General features: G+C 40.0%; 1 protein-coding gene across 28 annotated transcripts in view; it reads right to left on the minus strand.

Annotated features, from left to right (window-relative positions):
• The window catches only part of PTK2 (protein tyrosine kinase 2), a 353,655-nt gene that overhangs the window by 157,872 nt on the left and 173,577 nt on the right, over positions 1-22,206 (minus strand). For 26 of the 28 annotated variants that reach the window (XM_039464853.2, XM_039464846.2, XM_039464842.2 and 23 more), the window contains 3 exons: positions 19,290-19,344; positions 7,748-7,888; positions 6,820-6,897 (listed from right to left, as the gene is read on the minus strand). In XM_039464853.2, the coding sequence (XP_039320787.1) occupies positions 6,820-6,897; positions 7,748-7,888; positions 19,290-19,344 (274 nt within the window). The remainder of the gene's footprint in view (positions 1-6,819; positions 6,898-7,747; positions 7,889-19,289; positions 19,345-22,206) is intronic. The other 2 variants (XM_074387211.1, XM_074387210.1) reach the window with 1 other exon arrangement.

A 22,206-nucleotide genomic window follows, 5' to 3' on the forward strand; every position in this document is an offset into this window, starting at 1 on the left:
GGCCATCATATGATATTGTGCTTAGAGCTGTGTCATTTTTCCGAACTGGTTTCCCTTCATCATTCTACAATCTAATCTCCCTACCTGGAAGCCAGGGAGATGCATTAAAAACATAAATCAGTTATCACTCCCCTGCTTAAAAAGGTACCATACAAAGCACCGTAACTTACATGATTTACATAGCATGATTTCTATGATCAAACCGCCTACATGATTTGACCACTGCCTGCCTCTCTGACCTATTTACTGTCGTGATCTTGTCTTGATGATATGTGCTCTAGTTCCACTGGGGTAAACCATTTCTGGGAATGGGTTGTTTTTAGTTGACCAAACAATGAGGAATATAAAAGATGACCAAGGATGCTAGATATCACATGAAGTATGGTTAAGTCCTGCACAATAAAAAAAATTGTCCTGTATCCTCGATGCCTTTTAAATGCCCTGGTGTGTATTTATGTCTGTGAAGAATCTGACTCTAGAAACAAAGTTCTGTTTAAAAACCACAAAAGGATGCTCTGCACTGAATTTTCCATGAATGCAACTTATGTGTCATGCAAGGGAATCCGATTTTATGCTGCTTTTGAAGTTTTACTGAGAGTTGCTGACCATTCTGGAAAATGACACCACCAAGGACAAGACTTGCTCTAGTTATTTTGGTCACTGGCACAACGCACCTGTATTAGTCTGCACCTGTAGCTACTGCATGTACATATGTACCAGAGGATGTCAGAGGCTCCTTCCAACAGACTGAGAACTGAACATCAATACATTGGTGGTGACATATGAAATGAGGAATACTACCTCAATTATAATCTTTGTTATTGCTATCTCATAATTAAAAAAAAAATTCTAAGGCACAGTAAGACATCTAGGTTATAGAAATTACATTTTTAAAAATTGTTTTTCTACCTCACTCTGGCATTCCCCAAGGTCAGCCACATAACTTTTCCCTATCACTTTCCTACACCAACTGTATGGAATGACTTCTGATTATCTCAAACTAAAAGTCATTACTAAGTAGGTGCATCTGACTATAATGCCTTCCAATGTATTGTGTTGAACTTTCAGATAATGATATTTTAAAAACATTATTTGAGTAAGGGAATAACATGCTCTGTAATTTTAATTTCAGGATAGCAAAAGATGATTTAAAGTATCTGTTATAAAGAGAACAGGGTCAACAGGGGCTGGCACTGCCACCTACTCTAAGTCAAACACCCAGATACTCTCTCTCTCACACCACCCTACTCTAGCCCTTGAGGATAATCACATTGTTTTTATTATTTTCTTTCTTATATTCTATTTTATGACTAGAAGGAAAACACCATGAGGATGGGAATATCATGTCCACCTTGTCCACCACCAGATTACAAGGAATCAGAGCTATGTCTGGCATGTGAGTAAATGAAGTATGAATAGTTATTAGGTGCTAGACTTTGTTCCAAGTATCAGAAATACAGCAGCAAACAAGGATAACATGAATCCAGGCGTTAGATAAATATTTTACAAGTAAACAACTGTGATAAAGACTATAACAAAGCAATACAGGCTGCTGTATAAAAAAACATCTAATTTATTGGGAAGGCGAGGAGGGAGGAAATAAGGCCTCAGAAAAAGTTTCACTTAGAAAAGAGAACAAGACTTGGGCAACACGAATTTAAGACCAGGTATATTACATTCCGGAACTGTACTGTACCAGCAGAATCCAGTCCATTGCCTAGCAAAAAGGAGCTACACACAATATATATGCAAACTGACTAAGGTAGCACTTAAGATAGGCATGTAAGTGGTCATTACGAAGGCAAAAAAGGAGGGAAAGGGCACTTGAGGAGGAGAATCTGAGATGTGCTGTTCAACTGGTAGCAGGAAACCACACACAGCTATAGAGCACTCAGTGGTATGTGGCTCCTCCAGTCTGAGATATGCTGGTAGGGTACAATGCCTGCCAAATTTCAAAAAGTTGGAACGATAAAAATAAGATCAAACGTCAAGAATTCTTGTACTGATTTTATCTTGAAATGATAATATATTGGATATACTGGATCAAATAAAATACATTAAAATTAATTTCACCTTTTTACCTTTCTAAAGGCGGTTAATAGAAAATTAAAAATTATCTATGACACTTGCATCATACTGCTACTGGACAGTGCTGGAGAAGTCAAGTGAAGTCGATAAGGACTCAGAAGTACCCAGTGGTCTTATCTACACAAGGGTCACTGTTATCCTTGGCAAGGCAGTGGAGGGTGGATGGTGGTGGTATAATGGTAGTAGACAAGAAAGGCCTCGTTGAAGCAGGTTGAAGAGAAAGTGGAAAGAATTGCAGGCAATGCAATTAGATAATCCGTCAAGAAGTTTTGCAATAAAGGAAACAGGAAAACATCAAGTACCTGGGAGATAAGAGGGACACAGGGCAAAAAGAGGGAATTTTAGGATGAGAGAAACTATGCATTTTTCTATGCTGACAGGAATGATCCAGCATATTAGAAATGTTTGCTGATACAGGAAAGAGTGGGCAGAACTGAAGAATTACCATGAAAAGGGAAGACGGAATGGAAGCCATTACATAGCAAAAGGTTGGTCTCATCCAGGATCATGAAGTTCACCCATGGGAGGCAGAACAAACAAGGAGGAGGAGAAGGGTGGCAGGCAGAAATGTTAGGAGAAGCGCAGTGCATACAATCCTCTGGAGGCTCTATCCTGATTGCTCTGATCTTGCTTTCTTCTACTTTATATAACTAATACCTCTTATTTCATAGTCACAGCATAGTCACACAGAGGTCCTTATAAACTCAAATTGAAAACATATATATTTTCATGGAACATTTACAAGGATCAAATGCTTGACCATAAAAAAAATCTTAACAAATGTGAAATAGTTAACATTTAAAAATCATATTACCTGCTCAGAAGCCAGTATGAAATTGGCTCATAATATACTCACAGAAATAAAAATGAGATAAAACCCCAGGGCTACTTGAAAGATAAGTAATATTCTTCTAAATAATGCTATAACAGAAAAAAAGAAATAAAAATAAAATTTTTGTTGGTGGCGATTTTTTGTTTTTTTGAGATGCTGTCTCACTCTGTCACCCAGCCTGGAGTACAGTGGCATAATCTCAGCTCACTGCAATCTCCAACTACCGGGTTCAAGCAATTCTCCTGCCTCAGCCTCCTGGAGTAGCTGGGACTACAGGTACATGCCACCAGGACCAGCTAATTTTTGTATTTTTAGTAGAGACAGGGTTTCACCATGTTGGCCAGACTGGTCTCGAACTCCTAACCTCTGGTGATCTGCCTGCCTCAGCCTCTCAAAGCGCTGGGATTACAGGCATGAGTAACCGCGTCTGGCCAAAAATAAAATTTCAAACGAGTATACAGAAATACAACAAAAAGAAGAATTATCACATACCTAGATAGGTAAAACACATTAAAAGCTATGTAAGAAAAACATGGCCTCCAAAGTAAATGAGAATACACTTTAAAGATGTGCTTAAGAACACAATAAAAGGACAAAAACAACGAAGATACTACAAAAACAGAATTAATGAAGAAAAATACTGAAATCAATGAAAATGAATAGTAATGGTATAATAGATTAATAGATTACTAAGCTTGTCCTTCAAAAATAATTAGAATAGGCTGGGCGCGGTGGCTCACGCCTGTAATCCCAGCACTTTGGGAGGCCGAGGCGGGTGGATCACAAGGTCAACAGATCAAGACCATCCTGGTCAACATGGTGAAACCCTGTCTCTACTAAAAATAAAATTAAAAAAAAAAAATTACAATAGACAGACCCTTTACAAGTCTGAAAAAGAGCCAAATCAAAAGAGCTTAGGAATGAAACAGGACATATGAAGTTACTGGGAAGATTTTAAGAGAACTATGAGAGGCAACTCTATGGGAGCAAGATGACAATGTAGAGAAATGGATAACATGCTAAATTACCAAAGCTGACACAAATGAAAAATCTGGACAGATCGATTACTATTGGGCCAGGCACAGTGGCTCACACCTGTAATCTCAGCACTTTGCAGGGCTGGGTGGGCAAATTACTTGAGCCCAGGAGTTTGAGACCAGCTTGGGCAACATGGCGAAACCCTCTCTTTACAAAACAAACAAACAAACAAACAAACAAACAAAAATCAACTGGGTGTGATGGTGTGTACCTATAGTCCCAGCTCCTTGAGAGACTAGGCAGGAGAACCGCTTGAGCCCAGGAGGCAGAGGTTGCAGTAAGCCATGATCGTCGTACCACTGCATTCCAGCCTGAGTGACAGGGTGAGACCCTGTCTCAAAAAAGATCTATTACTACTGAAGTGATTAAAAAGATAGTTAAACACCTATAACTGAAAAAGGCACCATGTGGTTACATAGATCAATTCTACCTAATTTTTAAGAAACATGCAATTCCAATTTGAATTAAACATTACAGGCCGTTAACAATCACCAGAGAGAGGGAATGCACCAAGAGTGTATGAAAGAAAGACGAAGCTGGGCTGAAGGAGGAAGAAGCTGGGAATCCTGCAAGAGGCTACTGCGCCCCAAGACTCATTCCTTCCCGTGGAGGAATGGGTAAGTTGAACTGGCAAGCAACAACCTATTCTCATTATGGGTCTCTTAAATCCCAGCAGGGGCCCCTTAATCACTAGGGACACTGAAGATGGCAGGGATAGCTGCTTAGAGAAGTGGCAGAGACAGCAGCCAGCTGAGGCGGAGCCCGGAGGGTTTGGTGCAGGAGTGTCTGTAGTGGAACACGGCCAGAAAAGCCCTGACTTGGTCCTATAAAAGACTTTAGCCCTAGGGGAACTGTTGGACCTGAGCTCTGCAAGGCAGGCTTACCTATAAGACCTGGGTCAGTCCAACCTGAGCACCCCTTGGGCTGCTGGTTTCTCCTGGGGTCCCAGCTTGAACGTGTCTGCTTGCAGGGCAGCCTTGGGGGCCCACATCATAGCTCCTGCAGTGGCTGACGAGTTACCAGGAGAGTGCTCCAGCCCACCCACTCCCTCCCCACACTGCAGGTTTCCCTAGCCCACAACAACCCCCAACATAGTTATGCTGGCCCCTGTGTGTGCAGGCAGGTATTGCCTTCTGTGCTTCCCCAGCATATGTGTGCATGCAACCCCAAAACCCACCCATGCCTGACTGCCACCTCAGCTGGAGCCTTGGAAGGCAGAGCCAACAAACCCCGTCCCCACTGCCAGCACCCCACCCTTGTGCAAAACACTGCCCCAAGAACGAAAGCAGGCACAGAGAACAGCAGATACTCCCCTAACCTGAGCCACCATTCACGCTTACAGCGCACAGATTGCACACACAGAACTGGGTCTGCCAGCAACCCACCCCTGTGCTACCACTGCCACCAGCACCAATGCTGCACAGTTGCACCCCCCATCCCAAACCATGCTGCTACTGCTACTGTAGTGAATGCCCAGAAGATTATTGAGTCATTTACATGTAAGTATGGTCAGGGAGAGCGGGGATACAGAGAAGGCTGAAGAGAAAACAATGGTAGAGGCAGGAGCTGTGCAGAATGGGAAAGGAAACAAGAGTGCACTTGGAAAAAGCAAGTCAGGTATGGTCTGGCACCTTTATACATGTATAGAAAATTATATGCACAGGTCAAGGTATAAATAAATTAAGTAAAAAGTTCAAATCAGCAAACTATTTAAGTGGAAAAGAGCTGTTACCAGTGCAAAGCCTGAGAAGAAGCCCCTAGAGGCCAGGTGTGGTGGCTCATGTCTGTAATCCCAGCACTTTGGGAGGCCGAGTCAGGCAGATCACAAGGTCAGGAGTTCAAGATCAGCCTGGCTAACATGGTGAAACCCCATCTCTACTAAAAATACAAAAATTAGCCGGGCATGGTGGTATGCATCTGTAATCCCAGCTACTCAGGAGGCTGACACAGGGCAGGAGAATTGCTTGATCCTGGGAGGGGGAAGCTGCAGTGAGCCAAGATCTTGCCACTGCACTACAGCCTAGGTAACAGAGGGAGACTCTATCTCCAAAAAAAAAAGAAGAGAGAGAGAGAGAGAGAGAGAGAGAGAGAGAGAGCGAGCGAGCGCGCAAGCCCCTAGAATCACATTCCCCGAACACTCATCTAAATGGGAGCATGCCCTTCTCAGCACACCTGCCCTTACATTATTCTACTTTTCATCTCAGTTCTTACTGTTGTGCGACACAGATATATTCCATATTTATTTTTTGTGCTTGACTATAAGCTACCTGAAGACAAGGGACTTCTCTCTATTTTCTCCTTATTGTATCTCAAACCTCTAGACTGCCTGGCACCAAGCAGGTTCTCAATGATACTTGTCGGAAGAAATGAGAAGGATGACACAGGAAAAGGTCAGCACTTCCACTAGAAAGGTAGCAAAAGAAGTAAGGTCTGGAGTAGAAATGTGAATTTCCATCTGATGGACAATTTTTTCTCAAGGTAAATAAGGCTAATAATAAGGCTTTCAAGAGAACTGTGAATGTGAGGCTGTTTCAAAGGGTAACATGCCAAATCATATACAGAACTTAATTTTAAAAATTAATATTTAAAACTTCTCCACATAAACTATAACAACCCCATCCAGGTCTGAATAATACATGTAAGATTTGTGTGATTCCTTTCCTTCCAAAACTAAGTAATTCCAAGGAATTTCAACAGCGCCTAGGCTTTCTATTACTTGTCCCCCACTCCCTTGAGCAATAAATGCGGTGCGATAGAAAGATTTAACCATAAAGTGATCTTTTCCAAAAGAATGCCCCATTTCCTTAATTTGATTCTTCTTTGTCTAAAGTCAAGTTCCCAAAAGGTCAGAGCAGACTTACATTGCAGCCCTTGTCCGTTAGGTAACTGATTCCTTCTTCTGGGCCGATTGCCAGTTCCACTGAAATAATCCAGCTTGACTTTTGAAGGTGAAACAAGTGAGAACAGAGGTGGCAGAAGGAAAAAAGAAATACTTTAGATAAAGAGCTGTGGATATGTTAAAGGACCAAAGTAGGGGCTGGTTTGGTTTGCTATTAATCGATCCAACCAAATAAGATAAAATATTTATAACTTCATCGACCAGGATCTGACCCTACACAAAGATGCACTGTGCTTATTCCAGCATGCCTCATGCCAAGGGTTTCTTTGGGATGATTAAATAGGTAAACTAGCCCTGAGAGAACAATTAATCAACAAATCACAGGGATTTAAAAAAACACAAAAAACCGCCGGGCGCGGTGGCTCAAGCCTGTAATCCCAGCACTTTGGGAGGCCGAGGCGGGTGGATCACAAGGTCGAGAGATCGAGACCAACCTGGTCAACATGGTGAAACCCCGTCTCTACTAAAAATACAAAAAATTAGCTGGGCATGGTGGCGCGTGCCTGTAATCCCAGCTACTCGGGAGGCTGAGGCAGGAGAATTGCCTGAACCCAGGAGGCGGAGGTTGCAGTGAGCCGAGATCGCGCCATTGCACTCCAGCCTGGGTAACAAGAGCGAAACTCCGTCTCAAAAAAAAAAAAAAAAACAAAAAACACAAAAAACCTAATTACGAAAATAGGCATGCTGTTTTTTAAAAAGTTATTTTACTCTCATATTATTTTCATTTTCTATTTTTCACATGGTAAAATGACAAAATATCATTTTATTAAAAAAAAAAAAAGGGACCAGTTAGCATTCTTTGCATCAGAAATTTAGATACAAAGTAAGTGATAAGGAAAAGAAAAAAAAAAACCAAACCAGTCCACTTTTTCCCACCTTCTCATACTTACACCAAGAGCACACTTGAAGCATTCCTTATCAAATCTGTACACTGGAGACAGGATCTCAAAGAATTTCAGAATACTCTCTTCTCTATTAAGGTTGGCGAATTGTCTAAATGTTTGTTGAATCAGTTTTCTTAGTGTTTTGGCCTGCATGACAAAATTATCAAAAATCTTGTAAAAATCAACAATGAATAAAGACCACAACAATAGTAAGATTTCTTTCCTACCAACTACTTACTAACACCTATATTCAAATTACCGCCAAAATGTATACCTGTTAAATAACTATAAACATATTTATCAGAGCTTTATTTAATTGTGGTAAAATGCACATAAAATTTACTATTTTAACCATTTTTAACTATAAAGTTCATGTATAGAATTTTATTTCTTAAACAGAAATTTGTACCATATGTGCACATGATGCAGAAAAGACCAGGGCAGAGGTATAAAGGTACTCGTACATTTCACTGTTAGGAGGGAAAAATCAGGGTATCTTTCTGAAGGACAACACAAATTGAAAACCTTAAAAAAAACAACAATGCTTAATCCAGAAAGTAAAACTCCAGGACATTATTCTTTTTTTTTTTTTTTTTTTTTTTTTTGAGACGGAGTTTCGCTCTTGTTACCCAGGCTGGAGTGCAATGGCGCGATCTCGCCTCACCGCGACCTCCGCCTCCTGGGCTCAGGCAATTCTCCTGCCTCAGCCTCCTGAGTGGCTGGGATTACAGGCACGCACCACCATGCCCAGCTAATTTTTTGTATTTTTAGTAGAGACGGGGTTTCACCTTGTTGACCAGGATGGTCTCGATCTCTCGACCTCGTGATCCACCCGCCGCGGACTCCCAAAGTGCTGGGATTACAGGCTTGAGCCACCGCACCCGGCCTTATTCTTTAGAAATTATTAGAGATACATGCAAAGATTCAGGAACAAAAAGATTCACTGAAGAACCGTCTACAGTAATATAGACTGGTTACGCAACTAATATTCTATGCAGCCCTAAGAACTGTTTTGGGTAACTAATCTACTGGCATTAAAACCCATATTACACTGCTACATTAAAAAAAAAAAAACAGTCAGTCAGTGTACAGTACAGATGCCTTTAAAAGGCAAGAGCGTAAGTGTTGGTCCTGGTGAGCACACAGCAATGTACTCATGAAGGAGATAAAGCAACCATGCTTTTTTCATGAAGTAAGATGATAGGTTGTCTTCTGGTCCTTTTTTATTTGAGTTTTTTATTTATACACATGAAAATCTGCATAGTGGAAAGAAATGCTTTCCAAGTAGCAAACCCTCTATCCTTGGTGTGTGAAGCAGCCTGAGGAAGTCATGGATAAAGGGTACATGATGAGGTCTAAGAAAGAGAAGCAACAGAATGTAGGCCATGGTAACAACTTGGCTTTGACCCTAATGAGATGCTAAGTCCTCAGGAGTGACATTATCAGACTCAGAATTTTTTTTTTTTTTTTTTTGGAGACAGGGTCTCTGTTGCCCAAACTGGAGTACAGCAGTGCCATCTCAGCTCACTGCAACCTCCTTCTACCAGGCTCAAGAGATTCTCCTGCCTCAGCCTCCCTGAGTAGCTGGGATTACAGGTGTGCACTACCATATCCGGCTAATTTTTTTATTTTTAGTAGAGACAAGGTTTCATCAAGTTGGCCAGGCTGGTCTTGAACTCCTGACCTTGTGATCCACCTGCCTTGGCCTTCCAAAGTGCTGGGATTACAGGCGGAAGCCACTGCGCCCGACCTGACTTAGGTTTTAACAGCATACTCTGGCCACTGTGTTGTGAACAGTATGAAAGGAGCAGGAGAGACCAAGTCGGGGGCTACCCAAATAATCCAGGCAGGAGGAGACAGTTGGCACAAGTACAGAAACAGAAAGGGGGTGAAAAGCAGTCAGATCCTAGCTTGCTTTCTTTTTTTTTTCTTCCAGAGTGGACTCTAATGGATTTATTTTAAACACAGAACAGGACATGCTGATAGTTAAGAGTTGCCATTAAACTGAAATGGCAAAAACTGTGAGAGGAGCAGGTTGGTGGGTAAAGGTCAGAGAGAATGCTAGAATATCAGAAATCCAAGTGGAGCTGTCAAGCAGGCCAGTAAGGGCTTGGTGGAGTTCAAGGGGAGGTCCTGGCTGGCCCAAGCAGACAGGGAAGATGGATTAGGTGACCTGCTAATCTCAAGAGGGTCAGGCAGATGGGGAGCAGCCATGGGCCCAGGTTGAGGTGTGGCTGCTAAGTCAGGTGCACAGTGAACTAGGAGGGCATGGCACACTTTGGTCATGGGTCATGGCGGCAACAGCCTGTCTGTAGTGACTTGAAGGTCCTAGTGGGATCCAAGGATGACTGGATTTGGGATACTATAGAGAGTGAGCTGGAAAGACAGGAGCTGGGTCTGAGAGAAGGATACACACAAGTAGGGAGGTGTTGCGATTATTGAAAATGAGTAAGACCAGAGTGAGAGATTGAGATAAGGCAGAGGACAAGATTCCTGAAGACAGGAGTTCAATGAGCCACGAGAGTGGGACATGGGAGGATTACCTAAGGCATGTGACTTCTATTTTAAAAAGCTCGCTATGCTTTTGTTCACAGAGGGTTGGGGGAGTGTGTAGGAGTGAAAGCAGTCAGGTCACTGTAACAGACCAAGCAAGAATACTAGTGACCTGGATCCCAAGGTGGTGGTGAAGAAGAGAAATGGGTACTTTTGGGACATTTGGATGATCATATGCAAGACAACTGGAAAGTGAAGAATCCAGGAAAACTAGGGTTTTAGATGGAACAAATATGCACACATAAGAGGCAGGCTTGGTGGAAAAAAAAGAAAGTCATGTAAATCCTGTACATGTGTTTGATCTTGAAGTCTTCCAACATGAACCATCAGGGAGATATTTGGATATGAGTTTGGAGCTCAGGAGAGGGGAATACTGTTGGTAGAACTTTCAGAGCTACCAGCTAAAGTATTTAAATACATGGGACTGAATGGCACCTGCAAATAAAATGAAGACAGACGAGAACACCAAAGCCAGGCAAGCTGGCCAATAGTTCGTTTTAATCAGGGATGAAGTTTTGACAGGTGAGCATGACAGAGTGGAATAGGAGAGTTACAGCTATTTTGAAAAGGATTAATTGCAACATGATAGAACTTAAACTGAAGAACAATAAAATGGGTTAAAGGTTAGCAAGGCTTGACTACAAAATGTATCATACAGACGATGAGTTGGTCTGCCTGAAATGCTCTATAAATGGAAGTCTGAGAAGATTTTGCTTTGACTCCAGGCTTTCCAAACATTGTCTGCTTATGATTACCTATGTAGGTCAGACTCTCCAACAGAGCACACAGATTGGACACGGAGATTTGAGTACTGCCTGTAGCCACCTACAAGATGTTTCTGTCCTTATAAATTAACAACATAGTATCCTGGGACTTTGTGCCTATAAAGCAGTCTCTAAGAAGCAGGCCCGCTACACTCTGGACCCAGAACAAATCCATTAAGGAAATTCTATTCTGTGCTTGGCACTTGGAACACACTGCAGAATCAGAACACACAGCTATCCTCAATAAAGTCAGAAAATAGCTGGAAAAAGAGCATTCTGATCTTCATTCATGGCTATAGGAGGAACAGTATAATTCTGTGCATATAGTGCTGTTAGGCTGATTAAAACACACAAACACATCAAAAAAATGATGCCAGAAAAGACATCTGTAGACCCTTCTGTGGAAATAAACTCTATGTCTTTACAATGACCCCTGCAAGGGAGATATTATTTTTCATATATTAGTGAGCAAACACAGACTCAGAAACATTAGGTAACAACACGGGGGTAGAATAATTGGGATTCTAATCCAGACTACTTGATTTCTTTTTACTACCTATGTGACCAATTCAAACACCTCCTTTTCTAAGATGCTCTGCCTGATAGAAGAAACTACCATATCCCTATGGGTCTCATATTGCTTTGAATGTATTTTTAGATATGGCACTTACGTAAGATTCATGTTGGTGAGAAGGGAGCATGAGCCGCCCTGTTACTCCAAAGAAAAGAGTGTGGCCTGCAGCAGAAACTCAATTATGTGCTTTACAATGAATAATTTTATATCTCTGCCACTAATAACTTGGATTGTGGCAAACTCTCAAACAGATAATATTGATCAATAAAATCTAGTTGTATCCTGTGATAAATGAGATTTCACTTTCTATTAAGTGGTAAGATAGTTCAGACTTCTTTAGTTTCAACCTTCTATCACAGAACATGCTGCCTCAATGTATAAATGCTCTGAGTGTAAGCAATGTCTCCCATCTACAAGTATGAATAGAAAATAAGTCCAATGAAAGTCCTGGAAGATCATAAACCTCTTTAAGTGTATGATACAATAAACTGGAATATGGTAGCAGTTGCAAGGAATAGTTGTCAACTGAGCACAGGGACCAAAACATAATAGCAAAACATTTCTATAACATTAACCAAACGTTGGTATGCTCATTCATGACTCAGAGGAATATTTCAACTCAGGTAAATACTGAGATACAGAGATTAAAATCTATGTAAAATAGGTCCAGAAAAAAAAGTTCATTCTCTGCTTTGTACAGAATTCTCAACCAGCTGCTGGTTTATACATAAACCACTGGCAATAATATTATATACTGACATTTGCTCATTTGTTCAATGCTTTCAAAAATTAACCTAAAATACTCTATGCAGTAACAGAGATAGAAGTCGAGGAACTAGAATCTGCTCTTGAGCTTCAAATGCATATATATATGTGCATGCACTTGCCTACCTAACAGTTACACTGCAGTTTCTCACAGACATCTAAAACCTGCCACTAAGAGCACTGAGGTTCCAGCCGTGGTAGTTTACTGGCCCCACCCAACTGGACCCTGAAATACACTACATCTGACTTAGTTGTAATGCTATCACTCTGAACTTACTCCTTTTCCCATACCCCTTCCCCTTGACCTTCATAGTCAAGGCACTTCAAGTTCACAATTTACACAGCTTAATGCACCACTGTCAGTCCTGCCCAATTCAGCTACTGCTTCAATATTCTGTCTCTTGACAAGTAGCACTGGAGAGCACTTAAGTATACAAAGCAGAAATCTGAGGCCAGGCCCTGTACCTTCTTCTTCCTCCTCCAACATTAGACCAGTAGCTAAGTCCTATTAGACTTTATACTCATCATATCCTTCAAATGTATCCCAACAACTCTCTACCCTCTGTCTCCTTTAAATTCAAGCCTTCCTTATTTCTCTTGGCAACTGTGTCTCCTGATGACTAAAGAAACTTAAAAGAAGTTGTGTGCTGTTCTTCTACAACAGGGATTGAAGCCATCAACCCTTTGCTAAGTACAGTGAGTCAATCTGGTTTGATCCTGATTTTCCCAGCCAAAACTCTTAGACATGGAATGTGTATGGTGGTAAAGAACTCAACTGCTCTCCCCAACAATTTAACCTGCTGGAAAACCTGAGTAACTAGGGAAAATGTGTTTGAAAGTAATAACTATGCAACGTTAAGAGACAGACAGCCTGGACTCTAATTTTACCGTATTTGTCTCATTCAGCTGAATGTGGGAAAACATGCTGCTTTTCTGCAGGTGGTGTTACCTTGCCCATCCTACCCATTAACAAGCTGAGGACCAAGAAGTAAGAGCAACAAAGAGCAGCAACAAACCAGTAAGCTCAAGCAGCTGGAGTAAAGGAAAACGACATCATTAGTTTCCTATGGACACAGAAACAACTCTCCACCAACTAAAATGGGGTGCTTTGGCAGGAAAATACCCAATGTTCTTATGGTCTGTACTTAAATGTGACTGCTAAAGAGGACTGTGAGTTCCAAACCTATGATGTTCAGTGCTGGACAGAAACTAGAAAATCTTTGCTGTCTGAAAGAAGCCCCAAAATTAGTTCATATGAGAAGGATATCTTAGAAAGCATGAGTCCTTTCTTAATTACTCGGTGAGGAAAAAATTCCACAAAATCTAACTGCACAGAATCTCTGGATATTAATCAATACACTTGCAGAACTTGTATAAGTAAATGAGTTCTGCATTGCATTTCAAATTTGAACACCTGCTTGTGTTAGCCTGGATTTAGGAAATAAGCCATCTATCTATGCACACTATTTTATTTTAAACCAATTCATGTACAGTGAGAAATTTACTAAGAATGTGATACTTCTTCAAAATGAACTGGTATTACTAGGTTGAGCCATGAGAAATTCCTGCTATTCATCCATGTTTAACTACAAAAATAATTTCCTAATAGTCAACTTAATGATTATCAGATGCTGCTAGCAACAATACATTCTTAGGGCTTCCCAGATGAAAAGGTTATAAGACAATCCTAAAGAAAATCTGCAACAATAGAGTAATAGGAGAATAATTTTTAAGGAATAAGTTATCAACCCACACACCAGACGCTAAATACAGATTTATTACAGTGCATGAGGAGAGTTTCTTCTTGCTCCTATCTACAGGGCCCACATCAGATGATAAGCTCTGTAAGCAGGAGGCAGGTTTCACTCACTCCCATCAACCCCCAACTCAGGTTCTGGCACAGAGCAGATACCAGGAATTCACTGCTGTACCAAGCTATGCATTTCTGTTCCTGGTGAAAATATTAAGCTTGAAATAGTCACCTGTTCATCCTAGAAACGAAAATAATGACTGTCTTCTCCAAGAATAAAATCATGTGTTCCTGAAAGTATTTTAGGAAACCACATTATTACTTGAAAATCAGATGCTAAAAAAACTGGTAACTATCAATCTCTTAATTTCTAGATCTGAAATTGGGTTTCTACTGTGAATTATATTGTGATAAATTAAAATTTGCCTATTTTGACCTGCTGTTTAATTTAAGCTTAGAGTACAGCTGCAATGGCAGTAGCACCCTTGGTACCCACTGGTAGGACAACATTCACTGAACTACACAGATGCAACTTCAGTTTCACTCGTTTGCTCAGTAATCTTTCACTGCTCTGGATTCCTCACTGCATTTACACACCTTTCATGACCTTGATATTTTTCAAGAGTAATCATCAGAATTCTGCAGAATGTCCCTCAATTTGGACTTGACAGTTTTATTGGTATAGTGATTTTTTTAACGTGTCTTTAAAACTACTATCAGATAGAAATTAGAATACTTGCAAATTATTCTTAGTAATTGAGGCACATATATCCCAGATTCCATTTTTTGCATCAAACATAGCTAATCCAAGTTTCACTAAAGATAATAATATTCAACAATTCAATGTGAATGTTAATTATAAATAATCCTCTACGAATATAAAGAAAAAAAAAGGAGGCAAAACAAAATTATTTTTGGAAAAACAAATGTAGCCTATTTATAAAAAAGCCAATGTTAACTGACCTAGACATTCTATAGAGCTATTTCAGAAGAAACAAGAAACTGGTGCTAACTTCTAGTTAGCTTAAGTTTCACTGGCAATCGCTTTGAAGAAGGGACTTTCTAGACAACACCTAACTTGTACTACAGTTGTTAGCCCTATGGGCATATACTGGCAACATATTCTATAGTAGTTTCATAGCAATCAGTGCAATGTTCAAAGAATTTATGCAGAATATGAAAAAACCTTGGGCTAAGAATATTAATTCCTAAGCCAAATACACATTATTTAGTACACAAACTTACAACAATTGCCTTCTTTAAAAAGTTCATGTGAGAAACGAGTTCTAAGAAACTTATTTATGAACCACTCCAGAAATCTGATGATTCATATCTAACAGTAGCTAAAACTAATTCTATTTACATCAAAATCAGCAACAACTGAATTGCTCAAAAGGCACAACCGTTATTTGGTTTATAAAAAGTTTTCTGGGCTGAACGTGGTGGTTCACATCTGTAATCCCAGCACTTTAGGAGGCGGAGGCAGGTAAACAGCTTAAGCTCAGGAGTTTGAGACCAGCCTGGGCAACCACATCTCTCAAAAAAAAAAAAAAAAAAAATTAGCTGGGCATGGTGGTCCATGCCTGTAATCCCAGCTACTCAGGTGGTTCAGGTGGTTGAGGCAGGAGAATCACTCGAACCCGAGTGGCCAAGGCTGCAGTGAGCCAAGATCATGCCACTGCACTACAGTTTGGGCAACAGAGTGAGACCTTGTCTCCAAAAAAAAAAAGAAGTTTTTCAAGTCCTCCTAGTCATCCTTCCCTGCCATTCTTACAGAAGTCATTCCATCCAGGCCTTGATTACTGCATATTTCATCTACTTTAATCACCTTCCAACTCTTCTCGGTTCTGGTCTTTTTGCTTTCAATCTGTGCTCCATGTTGCTTTCAGATTTATATTTTTAAATCCAAAAAGAGATCATGTCTTCCCCTTGCTGCACACTCTGCAATGAATCCCTAATCCGTCTCAACTCCTATCTCAGCAGTTAGGCCCACACCTAGTTACAGTGCACAATGATGGCATAATGACTGTACTCCACCAAAACCCCCTGGTCCTGTCTGACTGCTGTTCCCGAGAGAGTCAGCCTAGAAAAAGAGAGGGCTCACTGTTTCTACGATGGGAGCCCTCTCTGGCTATCAGAACTCACTGTTTCTAGAATGTGAGCCTCTCTGGCTATCAGAAATTACCTGATAGCCAGGTGCAGCTCAAGATGGCAGAAATAAAAGTACATGGAATTCAGCAGCAAAGGCCAGGGCAATGGAAGCCTAAAGGATAGCTTGGAAAGATACCCCAGGACACCTAAACAAATCCTGTGCAGGGGAGGGTTATTTTGAGGGGGTGGGGTGTGGAGAACAGTAGAGAAGGCATACTGAGGGAAAGAAACTTCTCTAGCTTTTCCATTCTACTATCTTCTAAAGATCCTTACTTAATCTTTTCTGCCTTTTGTTCACATTGTCCAGAAAGTATCTCCCTGATTTTAGTCATCAAATTGTTGTTCATTCATTCAAGTAGGATTTACCAAACATTACTATGTACCAGGTACAATGCCAAACAGGGAGTAGAGTGGACACAGCAACAGATACTGTCTTTGCTCTCAAGAATCTTAAAATATAGTGGAGAAAGGCAGATAAAATGCAAACAAGTAAAAAAACTATGTAACTAAAAATTGAGGCCAGGCGAGGTGGATCACAACTACAATGCCAGCACTTTGGAAGGCCAAGGCAGGCAGATCACTTGAGGTCAGGCATTTGAGACTAGCCTGACCAACATGGTAAAACCCCATCTCTACTAAAAATACAGGTGCCCGTAATTCCAGCTAGTTTGGGAGACTGAGGCAAGAAAATTGCTTGAACCTGGGAGGCGGAGGTTGCTGTGAGTCAAGATCGTGTCACTGCACTCCAGCCTGGGTGACAGAGCAACATTCTGTCTCAAAAAAAAGAAAGTAGAATTAAAAATTAAGATACTAAACAGGGTCCCAAGATAAAAGGGAGTATTTGCCATTTCCACTTAGCATAGAAAACAGTAGGAGAGGGAACACTCAAGCAGAGGTTTAGAAGGATTAGTCATGAAGGAGACAGGGCCAGTCCTCTACTAAACCTCTTTGGGTATCTGTCTCACTCTGGCACACTCACACCATGGCACCTGTGACCTGTACCTGTGGTTCCCTGTTTTGAGTATGGGGATCCTTTAAAAATCTAGAAGGTATTGGACTCCTAAATGACAAGTCACACTTTTCCTAATTGTTTTATACACATACAGATTTGAGGAGACCTTGCAATAATTCTGAGGTCACTCAGTGCTTTATAACTGAAAACCACTGACCAATACTACTGATGTTACATAAATTGGATAGAGTACTCTTCTATCCAATAGCAATGTAAATTCACTAAAACTGTAGCTTACACTTGTTTGAATGTCTCCACTATCCTCCTCCTCATTGCAGGTTTATGCACAGCAGCATCCTTTCCACTTAAGGGTCTTCCCATACCTTCTCGGCTCCCACACGGGCAACATTCCAGGTCAAACTGAATCACCCATTCTCCCAACTCCAAGAGTATGGGCCATGCACACCTAATAGCTCTCTTGAAGGAAACAACTCTCATTCTCTCTCATTCCCCTTCCACTGTGCCAAACCATTTAAAACTGTTCTCTGTCAAATCTGACTCTAACTGGCTCATGCCAATTATCTGTGGGCTACTTAAGGAATGAGACATTGTCTCAATCTGTAGTCCTATCCTCAACCACACTAAATGGAATGTGCTCTTTTTCCTAATAATTCACTGTAGTATTTCCTTACCAGATCAGGAAACTTGAATGAACACTGAAAAAGTCGAGTAGGATCACTAGAAAAAGAGCCTGAAATAAAGAGTATAGTTTTCCTGTACTATTCTTAATAGAAGTTCTAACTGCATTTGTAAAATGCTTTATATTTTAAAGCCAACACTTTTATATCTGTTTTTCCCCCTAGATTATCAAGAAGCTATGTCAGGAAGGAAGGGATACTGATACTTTCTGGACTCAGGGAAGCAGTGACTAATCCTTACAGTCCTATTCTGAATGGGTTTGACAGAGAGCAGGATCCAGATATCTGAACACAGAGCTTCTGTTACAGACTGCATCTGATAAATTACACCAACACTCCAACCCAATGACAGTCAACATGACATTAACCATTCTCTCTCTTTTGGTCTAAGATTTAATCCTCATATTAATCCCATGTGTTAGAAATGGGTTTTATCCCCATTTTACAAATGCGTAAACTGAAATAATAAAAGATGAAATAATTTATCCAAAGTTAGCTATATTTTCTCATAACATATGTCTTATCCTGCTGGGCCTCAGCTGATGGGAGGTAGAACATGATCTTTGTAGTAATAAAAAGAGCAGTAACAGCTACTGTTGCTATGTGATAGGTACTATGGTAAGTAATGTATTTACTAACCTGTTAAATATTCACATCAACCCTACAAAATACTATTTTCTTCATTAAGAAACAAGGCCTAAGACCTTGAGTCTAGAAAATGGCAGGGCTCATCTGAGCCAGACCCTGTCTTAACCCTAAAGTCTGTGTCCCCTGCTGTGCTTGAAAATCTTGATGTGTGCTCTGGATCAGCTGGGGGAATGACACTTCAGAGTCCTCCACCCAATTCCAAGGTGCTCTCCATGCTGGATAAGGGAAGGATAAGAACTGAGGCTCTTCCAAAGCTACTAATGTGAGGAAGCATCCAAAGGGATTAAACAAAAGACAAGATCTTCAAAATGCACTGACATGTGCACGCATGCACACACACACAATATTAGTAATTCCACGATTATTTTACATATTGCTCCTTTTCTTCTGCATGTTAAAATATTTGAGGCTGTACAGACCTAGATGACAGGAATAACTGTGCACATAACTTTTTCAGTTTTGTGCTTAGCTGAGTATCAAATACAAGAAGTAAAACCATGTATTATGAGAGAAAGCTATACTAAAAACCTATTTGCCATTAATGTGACTAGAATAAATGTCAGCTTTTTAAATCATGTATTTTACATGTAAGGAAGGAAACTGCATTTTACTTTCCCAAAAGCAATTTACTATTGGGGAAAAGGTACTGGCATAATTTTGTTATTTTATTATGATAAAGGAGACTCTAATTACCTTGACAGAATCCAGTAAACTCTTAGGAAAAAATCGCTTTAAACCAACATCTTTTCTGAAATATAAAAAAAAGCATATTAACAAATAACACCACCAAATCAATTAATATAATGACAAACTTGCAAGAACATAAAAGCACTGTAAATTATATATCCTTCCATATATTATTTAGGAAGGAAACAAATATAATAAAGCTCTGATTTACCAGCATATTCACATTAAGGATGGGACAAATCATTTTCTAGGTGTGTACAAAAAACATGAATATGAGTTGGTTTAAATAGAAATCCTTTTGGTTTTTTTCTTTTTTCAACCCTTATTGTTGAAAGCGCTTTTAAAATATTCCCTCTTTGTAAATTATAAAATTTAATACTATAATTTTATTATAATTTAATATTAATATTTGTAAAATATTTAAAAACTGTCCTTTTCCAGATATTACCTGAAGGTTATTCTTATAAACATCAGTTTCAACTGGGTAATACTGTACTTGTAGAGAAAATAAGCTAGTCTGATTAATAAGTGATTCAGGATATACCTTAGAAGTTACAGAAATAAATCCTTTAGGTTTATCCTAAAAGTTGACTATTTTAAAAAATAGACTTTTTCGATTAAGGTACTCATTCACTTATCTCAGTTTCACATTAGAAAAAAACCCAGAAAGTTATGTGATTTGCTCTAGATCAAAAAGGTGAATGTATGGAAATGCTGGAAATCGCAGCAATGTTCTTTAAGTCAGGCAACAACATTAAATTGATTATTATTATCAAGAACTTCAACGTTCTGGCCAAGAAAATAGATTGGAAAGAATAGCTGATTCTTTTCCTTGTATTTTAGTTACTAACTTACTCAGGTGTTTTGGCCAGTAGGTGTCACTAGTGTGCTAGTAATATGAAATAATGTCTCTGCCGACATTAAGAAACGTCAGGAGACATAATGAAAGGATCAAAAAGAAAAGGAAACTACAGGTCTCTTTTCAGAATCACATAACGAAACAATAAACTAAATATACAGTATCAAGAAACAAGGATGACGTCTTCATCCGTAACTGTAAGTTAGCTGGCATTATCAACAAGAGCATAGACATCATGTCAGTTTATTTGGTTGATACTATATACAACATTTTAAATCTCTTATTCTATATTCTAACTATTAGTAGTACCTAAACCAATGAATTCCTCCACTGTTAAATCCAAAACTGGTCTCAGTTCTCATTCTTTCTCATTCTGCTATTATTACGTTCATTACGTCCTATAATTCTCTCTCAGCTTCTGTAATGTATTACTTCCTTGTTTTACCCATCAGTTAATTCATACACTAGTCTTCCACTTCTGTCTCTAGTCACTTTTGTTTGTAACTTCCCTTCACAGAACTATCATTATGTATTTTGACAGCTGGATACAAAGGGGAAAAAGTATTCAAACAAGTTCTTCATTTTCATTTTGCCTCTTAAAAACACAAGGTCTTTGCATTTTAAGGATTTTGATGCTCATCACTACTGGGAAGTAGCAAAATTGGTAACAAAAGATAGACACTCTGGAAATCTACAAGGCAATATTCTTGAGCATTTCTGCCTCTGTCTACATTTTCAGGTCACTATTCCATAATTGCAAGCACTTATTTTCCTATCAGCGAGTTTCTGTTTTTGTTTTGAGATGCAGTCTTACTCTGTCACCCAGGCTAGAGTGCAGTGGCCTGATCTCAGCTCAATGCAACCTCCGCCTCCTGGGCTTCAAGTGATTCCAAGGCCTCAGCCTCCCGAGTAGCTGGGATTACAGGCCTGTGCCACTATGCCTATTTTTTGTATTTTTAGCAGAGACAGGATCTCACCATGTTGCCCAGGTGGGCCTCGAACTCCTGATCTCAAGGGATCTGCCTGCCTCGGCCTCCCAAAGTGTTGGGATTACGGGCGTGAGCCACTGGGCCTGGCCTCAGAGTTCTTAATTTGAAACTTGGCTCTACCATAGGATCTATTTGCTGTTAACATCTGTGAACCTCTACTTGTAAAGTGGGGGTTGTGAAGTCCTACTACCACACAGTGGTGCTGAGGTTTAAGTAAGACAGTTTATGAAGTTCCTGGAACATGAAGGGGGCAGTTTCTGTTCTGCCAGAATGCCTCAGAAATCGCTGCTGTCTGGACAGCTTCTGGTTCACATGCCCTGTGTCTCACTGTTTAATACAGAGGGAGGCATGGCCGGAGCTGAGGTTTGCTGGTGGACAGTAGGGGCAGTGAGGAGCAATGAGATTCAGGGGCTACTGTGGACAAAGAGGCAATAGGAATGAGTGACTGGACATGAGGTGTGAGGGAATGCTGAAGCCACACACAGAGAAGAGAAAGGTGGGTGGGCACTAACAGTTCTGTTGTACACATACGAGGCTGGGCAAGGTATACATGCATGCCCTTCTAGCAGAAATTTTAAGAAGGCAACTGGGCATGTCAATATTTGGTTGAGGGAAAGACCAGGGTAGGGAATGTCCTCTCCTCCACTGTGTGGCTGTCAACTGCTATTAGTCAACCCAGTTACACATCTATTTTTCTCAGAGCCAGGCAGAACTAAAGAACTTACCATAGTCATTGCTGTCACAAATAAGAAAATTAAAGATAAACCAAAGTTGTATGTTTCAAGAAAAATAAAATAAAGCATTTTTTTTAAAATAAAGACTAATACTAGGTATTGCTTTTACTTCAAAGGTGAAGACAACACCATTTAAAACAAAACAAAACCTTAAGGCCAATACTTAGCATATATACAGTTTAGGTTTTCTTAAACCTCTTCTGAGTAATGAGAATTTGTAACATTTGTCCATATATTAAAACTTTTTTGATACCTGGCAGTTGAGAAAATAAAAATGAGGCTCAAGTACACAAGATCACAGTAAAATTCTGCAACACTGCTTTTAACACATTTTAATTTAA

This window comes from Saimiri boliviensis, chromosome 15, assembly GCF_048565385.1.
Source record: "Saimiri boliviensis isolate mSaiBol1 chromosome 15, mSaiBol1.pri, whole genome shotgun sequence".
NCBI classification, from domain to species: Eukaryota; Metazoa; Chordata; class Mammalia; order Primates; family Cebidae; genus Saimiri; species Saimiri boliviensis.